The sequence below is a fragment of the Schistocerca nitens genome, chromosome 3 (genome assembly GCF_023898315.1).
Source record: "Schistocerca nitens isolate TAMUIC-IGC-003100 chromosome 3, iqSchNite1.1, whole genome shotgun sequence".
Classification (NCBI taxonomy): domain Eukaryota; kingdom Metazoa; phylum Arthropoda; class Insecta; order Orthoptera; family Acrididae; genus Schistocerca; species Schistocerca nitens.
In genome coordinates, this window is record NC_064616.1 from 466796144 (window position 1) to 466814810 (window position 18667).

The window sequence follows — 18667 nt, forward strand, 5'->3', positions numbered from 1 at the left end:
TTGGAAATTTTTGATTATAACAACTGAGGCTTCAGTTCTGGCTCAAAATCCCATATCCAGGTTTCATTAAGTGCAACAGTCATTCCCAGAAACTGTTGTCCTTCTGTTCGGTAATGTTGAAACAATTTTTCTGCACTTCTTTTGCAACCTGCTTTCTTCTCTTTGCTCAGATCATGCATAATCCATCTGGTAATAACTTTTCTCTTCTTTAAATTTTCAGTTATGATTCTGCAAACTGAAGTGTTTTTCATCAGTCCTCTCTCAAAATTCATTAACAATAACCTTAGAGGTATAATCTGTTGCAGTTGATGGCCTTCTACTTCTTGGGTTGCCCTCAGTGCTTACCCAACCTTCATGGAAATGAGCAGTCCACCTTGATACTGTGCTGCGATCCCCTACACTATTCCTGCACACGCCTCTCAAAGCTTTGTAAATTTTGGTTGGATCTTTCCATATAGCAATTCGATTTTGATGTAGGAACACTGGTCACTATGTGTAATCCAATGTGACTGAATTACTCACACCACAGTTACGTGAACCAGCAAATACCTATATGACTATCACACCCAAACTCTCACTCACAGCTGATAATTTAAACTTGACCAAGGTACCTTAATGCTTGCACATGTGCAGTGTGCAATACTTTTGAAATGAACCTCGTGTGTTGAGAAATTTGACAACAAACATTGATGTACTTATTCTAATATAAAAAGAATGTGGTAAAATTACTCTTATTTAATGATTTATCCTCATAAATTATACACTTGAGATAAATTGAATTAGAGACAACTATGGTGTAGGCACCTGTGTTACCATGACAAATGAAATATTGTGAATTGTGATTTATTAGTCCCATGACATACACTTACAAATCATGTGATTATGGTACAGGAGACACGTCAAAAATTACAAACTAGAATCTAATATTAATTTTTAAAACTATATTTAGTCTGTGTAGCAATATCGATATTTTCTTATTTTCCAGCATAGGTAAATATCTTTCTTGATAATGGACAGTTAGCTTTTTTCACAATACAATGCTAGTTTGCAGTTAGATTCTGCTAAAATTATCAGTTCATCTTCCATGAACTCTTCTAATGAGTAATAACATTTGTGTATAAGAATTTCATGTAACTTCTTTTTTAGTATCCCTAGTTCCATGTTTAGAATGTTTTGCCTTTAAGTTTGTTGTAGACTTTCAATCCCATATATTGTGGGGTCTGAGCATATAATTTCAATCTATGGGCAGGAAGCATAAAATTATCTTTATTCCTTGTACTGTATGGATGAGCAAATTGGTTTTTAATGAACAGTTCCAGTTTGTTGTGTAAAAATATCATTAGCTCGTATATGTATAGGGAGGGGATAGTCAAAATTTTTAGTTTCTGTAATAATGGACGACATGATTCTCTTTGCTGTGCAGTGCACATATTTCTGATAATTTTCTTCTGGAGCTTCAGTACACAAGATATATTATTAGAGCTCCCCCAGAAAATAATACCATATCTTATTACTGATTCAAAGTAACTTAGATATGCTACTTTGTGAGTGGACATGTTAGTAGCACTTGATAATATATGCATGGCATATGCAAAGCTATCCAGTTTGCTGCACAGGTACTCAATATGTGTGTTGCAGTTTAAATTCTTATCGAGGTGTAGACCTAGAAATTTGGCAGAATGCACTTCTGTCAATTCTTCACTTTTATGATTTATACTAATTTCCTGGTTGTTTGACTGTTTGGTTCTGAATTGAATCAAGTTTGCTTTTGATATGTTAAACTTCAGACCATTTAACTGGAACAATGACTCTAGCCTGTCTAATGCACCAGTGACTCTATCAGTAATCGTTTCTGTTTCTTCACTTTCTATCAAGACAGACGTGTCATCAGCAAACAGAATGGATGGTGAATTTATGTTTAATGGTAAGTCGTTGACATACAATAGAAAGAGAAGTGGACCGAGGATTGAACCTTGCGGGACACCCTGTGTTGTTGTTTTCCAGTCTGAATGGCAGTTTACACCATTTGAAGAGATGATTGTTCTTTGTTTTCCATTCGATAAGTAAGAAGTAAGCCACTGAAGTACTGCACCCTTAATCTCATATTTTTCTAGTTTGTGGATTAGCAAGGAATGATTTACGGAATCGAAAGCCTTTGTCAGGTCGCAGAAAATTCCAGCTACTTTACTGTTTTTGTCTGGAGCTGTGCTAATTTTTTCTATGAAATTATTTATGGCATCTGTTGTATTTTTCCCTTGCTGGAAGCCAAACTGATTGCACAAAATAATCCCCTGTGATACATTAAAGTTTTGAATTTGGATAGCAGCTACTTTCTCGAAAATTTTTGACAGCAGTGGAAGGAGGGAGATAGGACGATAATTCCCCATATCTTCTCTTGACCCTTTCTTGAAAAGTGGTTTTATTTCTGCGTATTTTAATGATTCTGGAAAACAACCTTCTTCGAATGATTTGTTAATTAATTCGGCTAGTGGAGGACTTACTATTTTGTACACAAATTTAATTACTTTCGCAGGTATCCCATCCGAACCCACCGAATTTTTATTTCGTAGTGATAATATAATGTCTTCTATTTCTTTCATTGTAATATTTCTAAATTTCATGGGAGATATATTTATTCGATCAAGCCCATATGGACATACATTTTTATTGTAATTTGTAACATTGATATTTGATTTTGTCACATTGATAAAGAATTCATTCAAGTGTTCCGATATTTGAGCAGGATTTACGATGGTGGTGTTTTCTTGCTTTATTTTACAAGTTTCATGGCTGACGACTTTAATGCCCAATTCTGATATAACAACAGACCGCACTGCTTTTGATTTATTATTATGATTTGAGATTAGATCGCTGTTAAACATTTGTTTTGCTGCCTTTACAACATTTTTGAAAACATTTTTATAATGCTTCACATATTGAATAAAAGCTAGATCTTTGTTATATTTCAGCTCTTTGTGCAGCTGCTGTTTCCTAGCACTAGAAATTTTTATTCCTTCTGTTATCCAAGTTAGTTTACTTGTCACTTTGGTGTTGGCACACTTAGGTGGAAAGGTTTCATTGAATACAAGAAGGAAGCTGTTTAGGAATTTTTGAAAGTTTTCATTAATTGACTTGTTATTGTTACATTGCCAGTCTGTCTATTTTAATCTGTCCTGGAATACAGTTAAATTTTCTGAGCTGAAATTTCTTTTAAAGTACTTCGGCTTATTTTTAGGTGAGGTTTCTGTGCTTGTTTTTTGCCAGTTCAATAAACAGTGCTTTATGTCAGACATTCCTATATCTAAGCAAAATTTATGAACGTCTTCAAGCACATAATTTTCATAATGTTATCAATGCTGGTTGCTGACCGGGCATTGTCTCTGGTGTATTCTAAGAAGTTTAGTTTGGAGCCAGGTTTTTTTAATTAGATCAGTGAATTTGTCTGCTTCATGGCATTCACTTAAGACTTTTTTATTTTTTTCTTTAATTAGGCTTTCGAGCATATTTTCTAATATAATGTGACATCTCATGTGACTGGGATGTTTTCAAACCTACTATTGCCCATTGTTCTGACAGTCAAGTAAAGCATAGACAGAATGTACCATCACACATGATTGTGGCCATATTGTGATTATTCAACACAAGGGAAACTCTTTCTCTGAGATTATACAGGTGTTGGACGTGTAAGGTGTCATTAGGTCAAGGGCGTATAGTGAGTAAGGCATACCACAATTTATAAATAACTTCTGCCTCTATGATCAACCACCATGTGCAACAAAATATTGGTGACCTTTGAATATTGTGATTTGTAATTGTGTATAGTGAGCCACAGTGTAGAAAATATCTCTCAAATTCAGCAATAGACAACAACAACATCATAGAGCAGCCATACCATCGAGCATTGCCTTCTCACTCTAATGTACGAAAATTTGTGTCCCACACCAATCTCTGTACTCACGGCATGTCATACAGCACAGAGATTAATAGGGGCACATGAGAACTGCCATTTGATTCTTGAATCTTGGAAAGAGATCACCTAAACTACTGAACTGTGTGCCATAACAGTGGCAGGAACCTGTTCAGGCAGATGATGGGGATATTGTTGCAATTGGAATTTTTACATGGCATATAATTATGCTCTTGTTATAACCCCCATCATGTGACACCAGCTAACAGCATACATACCTACTATTCAGGCAATGGAAAATGTAGGATGGAATCTGACAATAGTATGAAAAGGATAGTTGCTCTCACCATATGGCGGAGATGCTGACTTACAGATAGAGTAGAGCATGCAGTGCAGTTTGTAAGGCAACAAGTGGTACACAGAAAAGAAGAAAAAGAAGGATGGACAATGAGTATAGTAACATCTTAGAAAACAGTAACAAAGGAAAAGAGCACTGGGTTATGGGATGGAAGAAAAGCCTTTAGGCAAAACCAAGCAATTAAAAATCCAGGATGGAATGTGATAATATTGTGAAAAGGATGGTTCCTACTCACTGTGGCTCGGCATCTCCACTATATGGTGAGTTGCAACTATCCTTTCCATAATATTGTCACATTCCGTCCTGGGCTTTCCATTGTTTGGTTTTGCCTAACAGCTTTTCTTCCATCCCATAATCCAATGCTGTTTTCCTTTTTTACAATTTTCTAACACATTACAATAGTCATCGTCCATCCTTCTTACTTTTCTCTCCTGTATTTCACTTGTTGCCTTACAAACTGTACTACATGCTCTACTCTATCTGCACCTCAGCATCTCCGCTATATGGCGAGTAGCTACTGTCCTTTTCATAATATCTACTATTCAGATAGATAAATAAATAAATACATAGATAAATATACTTTTCATTCTATAACTCTGTAGTAAGGAGGTCCTCAAAAATGTAGAACATGTCTTAAAAACATAAATACATATGTACAGAAAAACAGATATACTGGTGATCATACCACAGATCCTGAGTGAAATGTTTCTCAAGGATAACATGTACCCTTTTGCTCACCTACAGTACCCCCATGGCAACATGTATTTTTATCAAGTTAGTGCATAAGCTCATCACTCCAAAATTGTGTCAGAATAATTTGAGAAACACTCCATGGCCATGAATGTGTTTGTGAGAATTCCCATGTCATTTGAAATCAGTCTTATTGATAACATCTGGAATGCTGTTGAGCAAGATATGCCCACCTTGGACCCAGCTCCAACCATTCTCAATGAGATGAGATGTGGGTGGCAATTGAACAATTATGGATTGGGATGATTCTCCAACATCATCTTGTGTATTTTGGTGTTAGTGTCGTGATACAGAATTATAGTAATCAGGGTGCAAGTGAGTACTGAACAGTACTCGATATGTGCTTCTAATTCAATTGATCATTAGTTTGTAAGTAGATGCTGTTATTCTGTCATATTGTTTTACCCCTTTGCTTTTTCAGTGATCTTTTGTGAAGTTGTCTGGTTACAAATTGCATCATTTCCATTTAATTACTGTTACTACATTTGGGACTTGGCTCATAAATGGAAAAAGTGTTTATTTGGTCAACATATCTCTAAAACTGTATAACAAGCATTATCTATTAAAAAAATCTTTTATTAGCAAACAATGTCTAATCAACTTTAATTTGTATTTCATTGTCTTTCAATGTTCTGCAGGCAAATAATCAAAACTTCAGTGTATTTACTTAATATTAATACATTAGGCTATCTAAGAAGTTCGTTACCTTTCTCTACATTACATGTCTTTCAACCACTAGTTTCATAAAAGTTCAGCCTTATTTTTGCCCTGTTTACTCTGTCATTCTTGTACAAAAAGTAGCAAGACATTTCTAACAAATAAACATTTGTGTGCAGGTGGATGACAGTAGAGCATTATGTAACCAGAGTCAGTGGGATAGTAAAAATGCTGGATCAGCTTGATCTCATTGGTCGGACATGTGAGCTGGCAAGATTGTTTGGGATACAGTTTTATGAAGTTCTTTCTCGAGGCTCGCAGGTAAAGCATCGAATTAAAATATTTTGAACCAATGCTCCTTAACAACCACATGTGAAATTATATCATAATCACCTGAAAAAATTTAGTTCTATTTAGTTTAAGAATTGTAAAATGTCCCTAGTCTTCAAATCAGGATTTAATGCCTTTTATGTGTCATTTTAGTAAACTTAACCATTAGTAGTAATTATTGCAGTAAGTTGTGTTAATACTGAAAGTAAATGACTAAACAGGAGTCCGAATGGTTATAGAGAATGATATAATATATAATTGTACAACATCTACGTACAAAGTAGAAATGTGTTTCTAAAGAGATATCCAATTTTTAAGTGGATAAAATTGCCTCTGTAAGTTCATAACCACTGAAAAGGAACGGAAATTCCAATAAAAATGAAAATTTTTTAATGTAAGATGGAGATACTTGATGTAGAAATTTATAATGTGAGTAAATGTTAACACCACTCATGGATTAGGCCTTAGGCCTTTTTGAACTGGCTGACTGCTGCTTACAAGGCAGTACGAGGAGTGATCTATGATTCTGAACACGTGATCAGCATGTCGCCAATCCCCCCAGCTGTTATTGCAAGTAGATGAATCCTGATAATGCCTCTAGTTCTGTATTCAAGCAGCCTTCAAGGACTGAGTCACCCCCTACAAGACCTCTCTACCTCAGAAAACATCCAGGGAAGTACTGGGAATCAAACCTGAGTCCTTCAGTGAGTCAAAAACATACTTAATGGGACAGTGAGGATGGTTGTGTTGAGACGTCTAAATGATACCAGTTTAGAATGATACCCATGTTTCGTATTGAATTTGTGCTGTGAGCATATTCTGTAGTTTGTAAAGACCCATTGTGTATGCTAATTTCTTCTTTCTTACTGTGCTGATTCATGAACGAAACCAATGATTAACCAAATAGTAGTTGACCGTGGATTGGATTGGAAATGCTCCTACAGATCACACTTCTTACACTGATGTACATTTTGAGAATTATTTAGGCTCAAATGGACAATCAGGTTCGGTCACTGTGTGTGTGATTTGTATGCTAGGTTATTATATAGAAGCACACATTGGGTAAAAAAGAGAAAATGGAGGTGCCTTTGATTCTAGAGGGATTTTTTGCTAGAAAATTGAACAAGTAGTTGGAATATTTATAAAAGTGTGTGTAAGTAAAACATACCATGAATGGTGACAGAAGACAGAATAAGCCTCAGCTTCAGATGGTTTGACTGGGCATCGCTTACATTTCAATAGAAAGGGAAGAGCTAATTGTCTGGGTTGATAGCAAAAGTTTTGTGAAGGACTCTGTCCCTTTTGGGAAGTACATTTTTTTAGAGTAAACTCAGAATTCCAATTATCAGAGGTGAAAGAAATGAGAATAACTGAAAAATCTGAAACCAGGTAATTCCATAGACAGGAATAAATGCTCTCACATATCACACTTTATTTAATACGCCAAATTATTAAAAGTTTACAAAAATAGGAAATTATGTGCTTAGATGAATACTACCCAACAAATCACACAGGTATTGCTTCCTGAAAACATATATAAGATCTTCTGAGGACATTATTTCCAACCTCTTTTCTCCTACTCTATCCTTCCTCATGTTATTCCAAATGTAGAATTGATGTCCTGTCAGATCCTTTTGAAGTAGAGAATGGTTGCCCTCAAGTTAATGAAGATAGTGCTTTACGTATAACTATTTTTAGTAACCATAAATAGTATAACAATTAGCTCCATTAAATGCACCTTATTGGTCGATGTTTATTTTTTGTAATTTTAAGTTCTTTTTTACAACCTCCAAACTATCATAGAACAGATGACATTAGAGTGGCCAAAAAAACTGGTTATAATGCTGGCTTAAAATTTTCAACTGAAAAAATTGTATGTCCTCATTTAATTGTAAATATCATTCTTTAATCTTCTAGATCATTTCATTTTTAAAAAAAATGCATACTTACCAAATGCCCACACTTGGATGTCTGAAATTCATGGACGCATAATAAGGAGAGTTGGAGCCAACATCTGCCATGCCATTTTCCCCAAACATTAGCTTCTAGGGGAAGTGTTTTGATAAAATGATGCCAGCTTGTGTCATTTATGAGTGTACTAATTGTTCCAATTATAGTCTAAATTGTGAAAAATCACATTTTTTCATAATTGGACTTGTTTTAGCAATATTTTCCTTTATGTCATGAATTTCAGTTGCATTGATTTCTTTTACTGTAATGATTTTATTTGTGTCATTCAACTTTTGATCTGCTATCATTCCAATTCTAAAAGCTCTCTGGATGAATGCTATGAGAAGGGAAGATTGGAAACTGACCAAACAGAGCAAAATGTGTCCTCACTATCTTTCAGAAGAGGACATAGACCAAGCATTATTTTCATCAGTCAATATTGAGGAAAATGCCGCCTTATGAAAGCAGCCTTGTCAATGATATACTTCTCTTCTTGTTTATTCAAAACTTACAACAAAAACAAAGTTACATTAATGAGGCTAAATGCATCGTAGTACTGGATCAAATATGTGTTTAAAACCAGAAAAAAGTCTGAAAATATTCTCCTGGCACTGTGTTGCTCACAAAAGTGATGTAAGATTTAATATTTAAAGGCAGCGTTTTGGGGTATTTAATATGGCGACAGCAACTGCAGAGCAATGTAGAGTGTAAGTTTGTAGTGTCGCCTCCCCTTATTTTATGTCCATGCTGAAAACAGTCGCTCAAAGTACTCAGTCATTTTAATTGTGTTAGTCACAAGATATGGGAAACAGATGAAATTTGTCTGCTCCACTATTATGGAGTCTTTGTATTGCCCCCAGCTTCAACATTGTTACATAATGAACGAACCTGTTTGATCATATTAGCTGATTATTCATGATGCGGTCCAGCATAAGGGAATGGCCACAAAAACACTTTGACCTTGAGGCTAGGGAACTGCTACTATCCATCAGACAACACCCCCTCTTGGTTTGATAAGCATTTAAAATGTTTCCTCAATCCCAAACACATGCAATACCATACTATTTCTCACCCACCTGTAATAACCATTTGTGAGTCTGTTAGTATTTATGTAAAGCACTACCTTCTAGAAGTTGCTGTTACTAATCATTTACAAATTGGTTATATTGATGTATTATCCCAAAGTTGCATCACCTTGACCTCTTGAGAGGCCCAGACTTATTTTTGACCTGTCATTTTCTAAAATGAAGGTTCTCACAGCGTAGCTTTTAAATCATCTGTTGATAATACACTAACCAGAAGCATCTGGAAAATAATGTGGCTTGTGTCCATACTTCTCATTTTTGATGGCTTGGACTCTGTTAGGAACACTTCCAGTAAGATGTATGAATCCTTGTGGGAGAATGCCAGCCCATTCTTCCACAAGAGCCAAAACAAAAAATGGTAGTGATGTTGGACACTGTGATGTGGAGCAAAGTCAGTGCTCTAACTCATCCCAAAGGTGTTATCTTGGGTTCAGCTCCAGACTCTTGTGCCAGCCCATTTTAGGAATATTAGTGTCTACAAACCATTGCCTCACAAGACATTTCATGAACTCAAGTGGAAATCTCGTGAGGGAAGACAACATTCTTTTTGTGGAATATTGTTGAGAAAATTTAGAGGATCAGTATTTAAGCTGCCTGTAGAACAATTCTTCTGCCACCAATGAGACCACAAAGATAAAATAAGAGAAATTAGGGTTCATACAGAGGCATAGAGACAGTGGTTCTTCCATCACTCTATTTGGAGTAGGGAAGGAAATGAATGACCTATAGTAGCACAAGGTACCCTCCGCCATACACCATGCGGTTAGTTGCAGAGCATGTATGTAACTGTGGATGTAGATGTAGGTGTAGATACTGTTGTCACAGGATGCACTGTGAAGCTGGTACAAACTCTTATTGTCTCCGAGCTTTTGTTCTGCTATATGCAGTACATACTGCTGTAAAATATGTTCATATCCTTCTGCTTTTAGCATTTTCTTAAGTGCAATAAATGGACTACAGCCTAAATATGAAAAACACCACCACTTCTGTATCATGATGGCAAGTAACATTCTCCAGGTGTTCATCAAACCCAAACTCATCCATCGGGTTTTCGCAAGGTGTAGTGTCATTCAGCACTCCAAATCAGTCAATTCCTGTCATCTGCTGTCCATTGGTATCATTCTTACCACCTCAAGTGTCACCTAGCATAGACCACAGAAAAGTATGAGGAGTACCTTGACCATTCTACCTCATTCTCTTCAACTCCCTGTGCACATTGATTGTGTTAGCTGTACTGCTGATATCACTTTGGAATTCACCGATCATTTGAAGTCACTGAGCTCTCTTGACCAAGCGATTGTGCTGTTAGAGCTTCACTATTGACAATTCCTCACCTCTTTTCATGTTGGTGGGTCCACCTCTCATGACATCTAGTGCTCAATTTTTCATTGTGTAGGGGTTGTCTGAACCCTTGTGATCAGATAATGTATATTTGACAAGCATTGCAGTTTTATTAAAGTGAATACTGATGGGGTTATGCCAGAGGCCTCTCATGGCTGCTCATTCAAGATTTTATATTAGTTCCACTTGCCATACTTCTGCAGGAAAATGCCCAGTTACTTGTGGTCTGAAATGCCTTCTTCGAGGAATGAGAGATAACACTGCCTCCTCGACCTCCATATTTGCCTAAAGGCTCATCCATCAAACATTTCTGGGATATGGTTGACCTGCAGATAGTTTTTCAAAGACCTCCAGCAATAATTGTTAATGCCTCATAGTTGCAGCATTAGAAAATTGCCGTGAAATGCAGGAAGATCTGCAGGGGATAGGCACTTGGTGCAGGGAGTGGCAACTGACCCTTAACATAGAAAAAGGTAATATATATTGCGAATACATAGAAAGAAGGATCCTTTAGTGTATGATTATATGATAGCAGAACAAACACTGGTAGTAGTTACTTCTGTAAAATATCTGGGAGTATGCATACGGAACGATTTGAAGTGGAATGATCATATAAAATTAATTGTTGGTAAGGCGGGTGCCAGGTTGATATTCATTGGGAGAGTCCTTAGAAAATGTAGTCCATCAACAAAGGAGGTGGGTTACAAAACACTCGTTCGACCTATACTTGATTATTTGCTCATCAGTGTGGGATCCGAACCAGGTCGGGTTGACAGAGGAGATAGAGAAGATCCAAAGAAGAGCAGCGGGTTTCGTCACAGGGTTATTTGGTAAGTGAGATAGCGTTACGGAGATGTTTAGCAAACTAAAGTGGCAGACTTTGAAGGGGGGCGCTCTGCATCGTGGTGTAGCTTGCTGTCCAGGTTTTGAGAGGGTGCGTTTCTCAATGAGGTATCGAATATATTGCTTCCCCCTACTTATACATCCTGAGGAGATCACGAATGTAAAATTAGAGAGATTTGAGTGCGCACAGAGGCTTTTCGGCCGTCGTTCTTCCCGTGAACCATACGCGACTGGAACAGGAAAGGGAGGTAATGACAGTGGCACGTAAAGTGCCCTCCGCCACACACCGTTGGGTGGCTTGTGCAGTAGAAATGTAGATGTAGATGTAGACTTAGTTGCAAATCCATGGAATGTACTCAGACCTTCTTCAGTTGCATGCTGTTGTGTTTAGAACTGAATTCTCAAAAGTTAAACATCATAAACAATCTATAGTCTTAACCATTTGTACTGTCAAGTATCTTATCTGTGGCACGAACTTCATTTCATTCACATAAATGCTTTGTAGGTGTTACACATTTTTCAAATGCTGGAGTTTTCGTTCAGTTTTCATATGACACATTGTCTGCTATTCAGTCACAGTATCTGAAGTTTCAGTTTTTTTAAAATATTTAAATCCAAGAAGTAGCTACTTTTAAGATTTTGGCACAACAACAAAGTCACAACATGATTTGGGTAACCTCTGTCCAGAACTTAATAAGGCACCATAGCCCAGCTACAGTTACATTATTCATTAGTTATGGAATAATTTCCTTAAAAAACTCAGAGATTATCTTATCAGAATACAGAATTTTATCCGGACATAAGTCCCAGTATGCCCTCCAGCGGCCTCTTTGAACAACTTGTTATTTTGACGACTGTGTCTCAGTATAGATACTCATTGTTGCCCAACATTGTTACCAATGTATTTCTTTTCTCAAACAACAAGAACATGAGGTATGATTAAAATACCAGGATTAAAAATAATCTTTCCAGAGGTTTGAAGAATTTGAGATTACGATAAGAATCGAGTACAGTGAGAAATTTAGCAGAGCTTAAGAATGATGAATTAAACTTTTCCTTCAATTTTGTTTCGGCACAATATAATTTACAATAAAATTTTAATATTATGATATGTCATTACTTTAATTGACAATAATGCAATAAAAGCAAGTTTTGTACTTTATACATATTTGTTAGTTTGTGGGCAGCATTGTGGTTAAGCTGCTCTGTTAGCACATGGACAAATAATTGTGTTCAGAAACTGGTGTTATAACTTTCTAATATTTGAAACTGGTTGCTGCAGCACCCTGTCACAGTTGAGTGGAACAATTTTCAATCTCATGCAACATGAAAAACAAACAGAATTTTGTGCTTCACACACATCGTTTAGAGTTATATGCAAAAACTCCGTGGTATGTGGGCATGAAAATATATGAAAATTAATAGGCAAAAACAGGTTAATATGAAGATAGGTAATCTAAAAATAAGGCTGCAGTAGATTCTGTAGGAGAAATACTAATGTAGAATAATTCATTGAGGATCAAATGATAATTTGGGCAAGTATGTAACAAAACTGTATTATTATTCATTATCGTTACTAGCATCAGTTGTTCGATGTTTGTGGTAAAGTTTTGCTACAGAGTTTTTGGCATGTCTCCTGTGCCTGAAATGTATATGTTATCAGACTAATCATTCACAATGCCTTTGCCTTCCTCCTACCTTTGAGCTGACTTACCCAGCCAGATATAAGAGGATCTAAAGTATAACATGAGCTACAAATGGCATTTCAACATTTGAAATTAACAAATGATTAAATAAACTATAAGTTAAAGCAAAAAATCCTAGGACCATCAAAGGGATGAATCCTGGACTTTCTTTGATGCTAATTTCAGGTGGCTAAGACAAAAGTAAGCTGCTGTTGTACCCACAGTGTTTGGCTGATTGCCAGGGTTGCTGGGATGTGGTGGAAAGAAGTGAATTTCAGTTTTAGTTATTTGTGTTCAGAGAGATTGAATACCACAAAGATGCATATTCAATATGAGAAATAGAAAGTGTGGCTAGGACTTACATTCAGAGGAAACAACTCCCAATAGTGCTCATAGACGCACTTAAAACAGAAAATGATTTAAGTTTCTCTCATATTCACAACAGATGGGTCCCTCTCAACCAGGAGTCCAGTTGACCTGCCCTTTCTGTCAACTTTCCCCAACCCATCCCCCTATCCTCCCTTGAGGAAGGAACTAACAATTCTGAAAGTCAGGATAATTTTTTGTTATTTTAAGTATGTATAACTGCAGTACTAAGAACTTTTCCTACTGAAGGTAAGGACTGGGTGGTAATTATATCTCTTAATTTTGTATATGGAATCTATATGTCAGAACATCAACATGTATTTCTGTTTTGATGTATGGGAGGAGTCACTCCATTTATTCCCAACTTGCACCCAGCTAACTGTAGATGTAAAGAATTCAAGGTGATGTGCTGTATCAGATACATGTGTGTTGCCAATCTGTGAAGTATTCATCACACCAAACACTGGTGTAATAGAATAGGTGAGATGGACTGAACTTCCAAAAGAATATGCTGAAAAAAAAAAAATTAGAAAGAGTCAGAAATGTTTAGTGAAGCTGTATGTGCTGCCTACAAAAAATCTCAGGAACAGAAGAATGTAAACAAAATTAGTTTTTAAAAACAATCCTTTGTCATAGAGGAGAAAATTAATGATCTGTTGCAATACACAAAAAGATTATCATTGGCTACTTTCTGTAGTAGTACAGAAGATCCATATTGATACAGAGTGTAATGACCTTATCTACCACAACCTACACTTTCAATGAAACCTGACATTGTCAAATTGTAGCACACAGTATGTTTAAAAATACTTTTTATTCACAAATGTCTTAATCACAATTGTTGACAGTTAACTAGTTTCAACTCTAATGAGTCATCCTTTGTACTTTGTCACTGCACATCTCAAACCAAAAGGAATAACAAGAAAACAAGAGCCCACTTGCATATCACAGCCACTAGCAGGTACATTGAACCATTGTCAGTTAACTCTTCTTTTTCGTTTTATCGTCCTTTACTGGCAAAATTCTCTCTCTTTAACTATTATGTTTCTTTTCTTTATATAATTTTATATGCTCCCCAGGTACAGTAGTGAACAATTATGTTCACTTCGTTTTATCAGATATTTGATTCTCATTGACATCTGCATCATACTCTGCAAGCCACCATTAAGCCACCTAATGGTGTGTGACAGGGTACTTTCAGTACCACAAACTGATCTCCCCTTTCCTGATCCTCTAAACAAATGGCGCATGGGAAGAATGATTGTTGGTTGGCCTTTGTATTAGCTCTTAATTTCTCGAATTTGCTTGATGTGGTAATTTCATGAGATGTATGTCGGAGGAAGTAATATGTTGTCTGACTCCTCCCAGAAAGTGCTGTCTCGAAATTTCAGTAGTAAATGTCTCTGTGATGCACAATGCCTCACTTGTAGCATCTGCCACTGGAGTTTCTTGAGCATATCTGTACTACTCCTACACCAACTAAATGACCTTGTGATGTAACATGCTGCTCTTCATTGGATCATCTCTATCCCTTCTATCAGTCCTACCTGGTAAAGGTCCCAGATTGATGAACAATACTCAAGAATCAGTCAAACAAACCCTTTGTAAGCCACTTCCGTCATGGATGAGTTACATTTCCTTAAGATTCTTCCTATAAATCTCAGTCTGGGATCTGCTTTTACGATTATCAAAGTTTGTTTTGGTATTGTAAATTGCTATTGGTTATATTTCACAAAATGGAAAAATAATGTTTATGTTATAGATTTTTAAACATAATATTTTTTTTAAATTGTTCTTTTTGCACATGTAAGCCACACATGCTCAGATGCCCTCTGTGAACATACCTGCTCCATTTTAAAGTACAACGCATGAGCAAGCACAGCAGTTGATTTTAAATAGTCACAATTTGCTATAGATGACAACCTGATGTCTTGAATGTATCCACCACATTTGAATGTGGTACCACCACAACTATACACTAAAGTAATGGACAATGTGATGTGTTACTTCCATAACATCATACTGGGTCTATTTGTATTGTAAATTTTAATATTTGTAAATATTTATATTTAATAATTGTATTTATATTTAATAATTGTTTTCCTCTTATGTCTTTTCTTAATTTTTCTCCACCAAATGCAATCAAGACATTTTTCTAATAAAAAAGTAATCTACATTCCATTCCTATGTAAAAATTAAATGATTTGATTCAGTTATGTAATTCTTTTCCCAGTTTAGAGTCGAGTCTATGATGTTGCGTTTGGCAAAACCATACAACTTTGTACCAGTCTCCCCGAGTGTTCAACAAAGAGCAAAAATGAGAGCACCTGAATGTTTACCTCTTATTATGGAGCCCATGTCAAGGTGATGACAAGACATTTTTTGTGAATTTATAGTTGTATGTTCAGTGTTTAGAATAAGGTGACATCATCATATTTATTTCTGTTGCAGGTTCTACACAGACCCTGTTATAGTGTTGGACTTTCAAAGCTTATACCCATCAATGATGATTGCATACAATTACTGTTTCTCTACATGCTTGGGGAGGATTGAAGAACTTGGACAGTAAGTTAATTCATTCATAAGTTTTAGACAGTTTTCTACCCTGTATAGGTATTATATAGTAGCATTAAATTTTATTTTTTTAATTCTATACATAACAGCCATTCAGTTACTGAATTTTGTCCGCGCTATTTTCCCAATCCATTTCACCAATGCTGCTTTGTTTCATTGATTGTATTTGACTAAATATTAATTGTAGGGAAAAGTGGAAATAAATGTTACGAGGACACAGAGCTCTTGTTGCAGCTGTGTGAAACTTGTTTAATTTTCATTGTTGCTCGGCCCCTTGGGTGTGTGTGTGTGTGTGTGTGTGTGTTGTTCTTAGCATAAGTTAGTTGAAATAGTGTGTAAGTGTAGGGACCAATGACCTCAGTAGTTTGGTCCCTTAAGAATTCACACACATTTGAATTTATTTATTTATTTCTTTATTTTTTTTTTCATTGTTGCTAATCAAAACAGTGCACATTGCCTTATCTTATACCTTTATTTCATATAGAGGCTGTATTAATGGCATGTTGTTCTTTCATTCAGAACTGGACCATTCAGATTTGGGTGCACAAAATTAAGAGTTAATCCACATCTCTTAAAAAGTTTAGAGAAGGATATAAACGTGTCTCCCTCTGGTATTGCATTTGTTAAGGAGAATATCCGCAAAGGCATTCTACCTCGTATGCTGGAGGAAATACTGGAAACAAGATTAATGGTAGGTGAATTAGTACAGTGCAGTGACAGACTATGCATGTAATTGTTGCCTTAGATCCTTCATTAACTGGCATAATATTTTATGAATGTATCAGGATACCATGAATACAAATTTGAACTTTTTTTACAGGTTTGTTTGTCACTTTTTCAGTAATCTATCAAACAATGATTTGAAATGATAAGTATTACACTTAAAAGAAATGGGACTCATTCAACAGTTATAGCCTTATGCTCCTTAAAAATTTGTGTTATGTGTAATATTTTGTCACAACAATTTTTTTACATAATTTTTCTAATCCAAACTTAGGTGAAAAAGTCTATGAAGGATAATGCAACCAACAGAGTACTGCAAAGAGTGCTACATTCAAGACAACTTGGACTTAAACTGATAGCAAATGTCACTTATGGTTATACTTCAGCCAACTTCTCTGGCAGGATGCCATGCATAGAGGTAATGTTAAATAATTATACTTTTGCAAAAATAAAGACGTAACAGTTTTGTTAAGTTTGTGTTGCTTACATCTATTTTCAGTTTGTAAAAAAATCTGTGTACCTTACATTTGGATTAGAAGCTCTGCTTTAGAACTTATAACCACAATGTTGAGCACTCTAAAATTTAGCTATAATCAGAATGCTTCTCATGGAATTGGTTTGCTCTTCTTTTTCTCTGCTCTGTTCATTTAACTTTACAACAAGTTTGAGGACTCTGCAGTTATAAGCATAACTCAGACCATCAAATGGTTAGGCATTCTTCTTATGTGAAATATAATTTCAGGACTGCAATAATTGTATATTTCTCACATGTTAAAGGGATTAATTGGGATTTTTTCATTCTCATCCATAAATATTGACCCCTTGTGGCACAAATGACTTTGTTTTTGTTTTTATGGTAATTCTAAAGGGAATCATAATGCAAAATATTTTCTAGAGAGTAGTAGTCAGCATTTTGCTACAGGGTATGGAAAATCTTTGTTTTTTATGTTGTTTCTTCATTTATCTCATTTGTGAGAACAATATTAGTAATCTATGAATGATTATAATATTTTAATTTCTAGTATAGGATATATCAGCTTTTGTATCAGCAGTTTGACTTTGCAAAAATAATGAATGTAGTCTTCATTGTTATCTATTCATGGATGTAGTCACATTTGCTCTCATACCACTTTCCATCCTGTTTTCAACAGGTTGGTGACAGTGTGGTGAGCAAGGGAAGAGAGACCTTAGAAAGAGCTATAAAACTGGTTGAAGCCAGAGAAGAATGGAATGTGAAGGTTGTTTATGGAGATACAGACTCGTTGTTTGTGCTGGTACCAGGAAGAACTAGACAGGAGGCTTTTAAAATTGGATCAGAAATAGCAAAAGCTGTTACAATGGACAATCCGAAGCCAGTGAAATTAAAATTGGAGAAAGTATATCAGCCATGTATTTTACAGGTATGTGTTTTAATATAACATAAAACGTGGTTATTCTCCTTTTCCTTTTGATTCAAGGGAACAGGGAAATGTCACAAAGGGCCAGGTCTAGTGGATAGGGTGAGAGTGAAACCTCAACCCTATTTTTACATGGGCTCTCAACTGTTTTGGTTCATTGTTTTCTTCCCATATTTCCATCTTGAGTTCTTTAAAAGGTAATGCAATTTGATATCTGAACTTGATATGAGTGTGTTTATTCTATGATATCCACAATGGTAAAATCAGCAAACATGTGAAGTAGCATTTACAAAAACAAGCAGAGTGACCTAAGTGACACTTGCCCACAGGTTGGTCAACTGATACAGAACAGTAATTAGTAGCGACAGCAACCAAACCAACACATCAGTACTGCCTCTCTACCCATAGGAAAAATATTATCATTGGCAGACCCTTTGTAGCTGCAGTTGCTTGAATGTAACCCACAAAATAAAACTTATAGGTATGATCAGGACTAAACTAATGACCTATTTTTAATCAAGAAGCAATAAAATAAATTCTAGTAACACAGATTAAATTCCCAGAAAGACAGCTCTTCTTGTAGTGGTACAAGCAACTCTTCTGAGGTAGACTTACTCTTCTTTTTTTTGAAGGTACCACTGTTTTTGTAATTTTAGTGGCATTTCATCACTGGAATTCATTTTTGCCTCTTAAAACTCAAT

The 18667-nt window shown here is 35.8% G+C and overlaps 1 protein-coding gene across 1 annotated transcript in view; it reads left to right on the forward strand.

The window, feature by feature from the left end:
* Positions 1-18667, forward strand: part of LOC126248392 (DNA polymerase zeta catalytic subunit) — a 227444-nt gene that overhangs the window by 172290 nt on the left and 36487 nt on the right. The window contains exons 19-24 of the mRNA XM_049949342.1: positions 5852-5993; positions 15506-15636; positions 15724-15837; positions 16366-16537; positions 16844-16987; positions 17721-17969. Of these exons, the coding sequence (XP_049805299.1) occupies positions 5852-5993; positions 15506-15636; positions 15724-15837; positions 16366-16537; positions 16844-16987; positions 17721-17969 (952 nt within the window). The remainder of the gene's footprint in view (positions 1-5851; positions 5994-15505; positions 15637-15723; positions 15838-16365; positions 16538-16843; positions 16988-17720; positions 17970-18667) is intronic.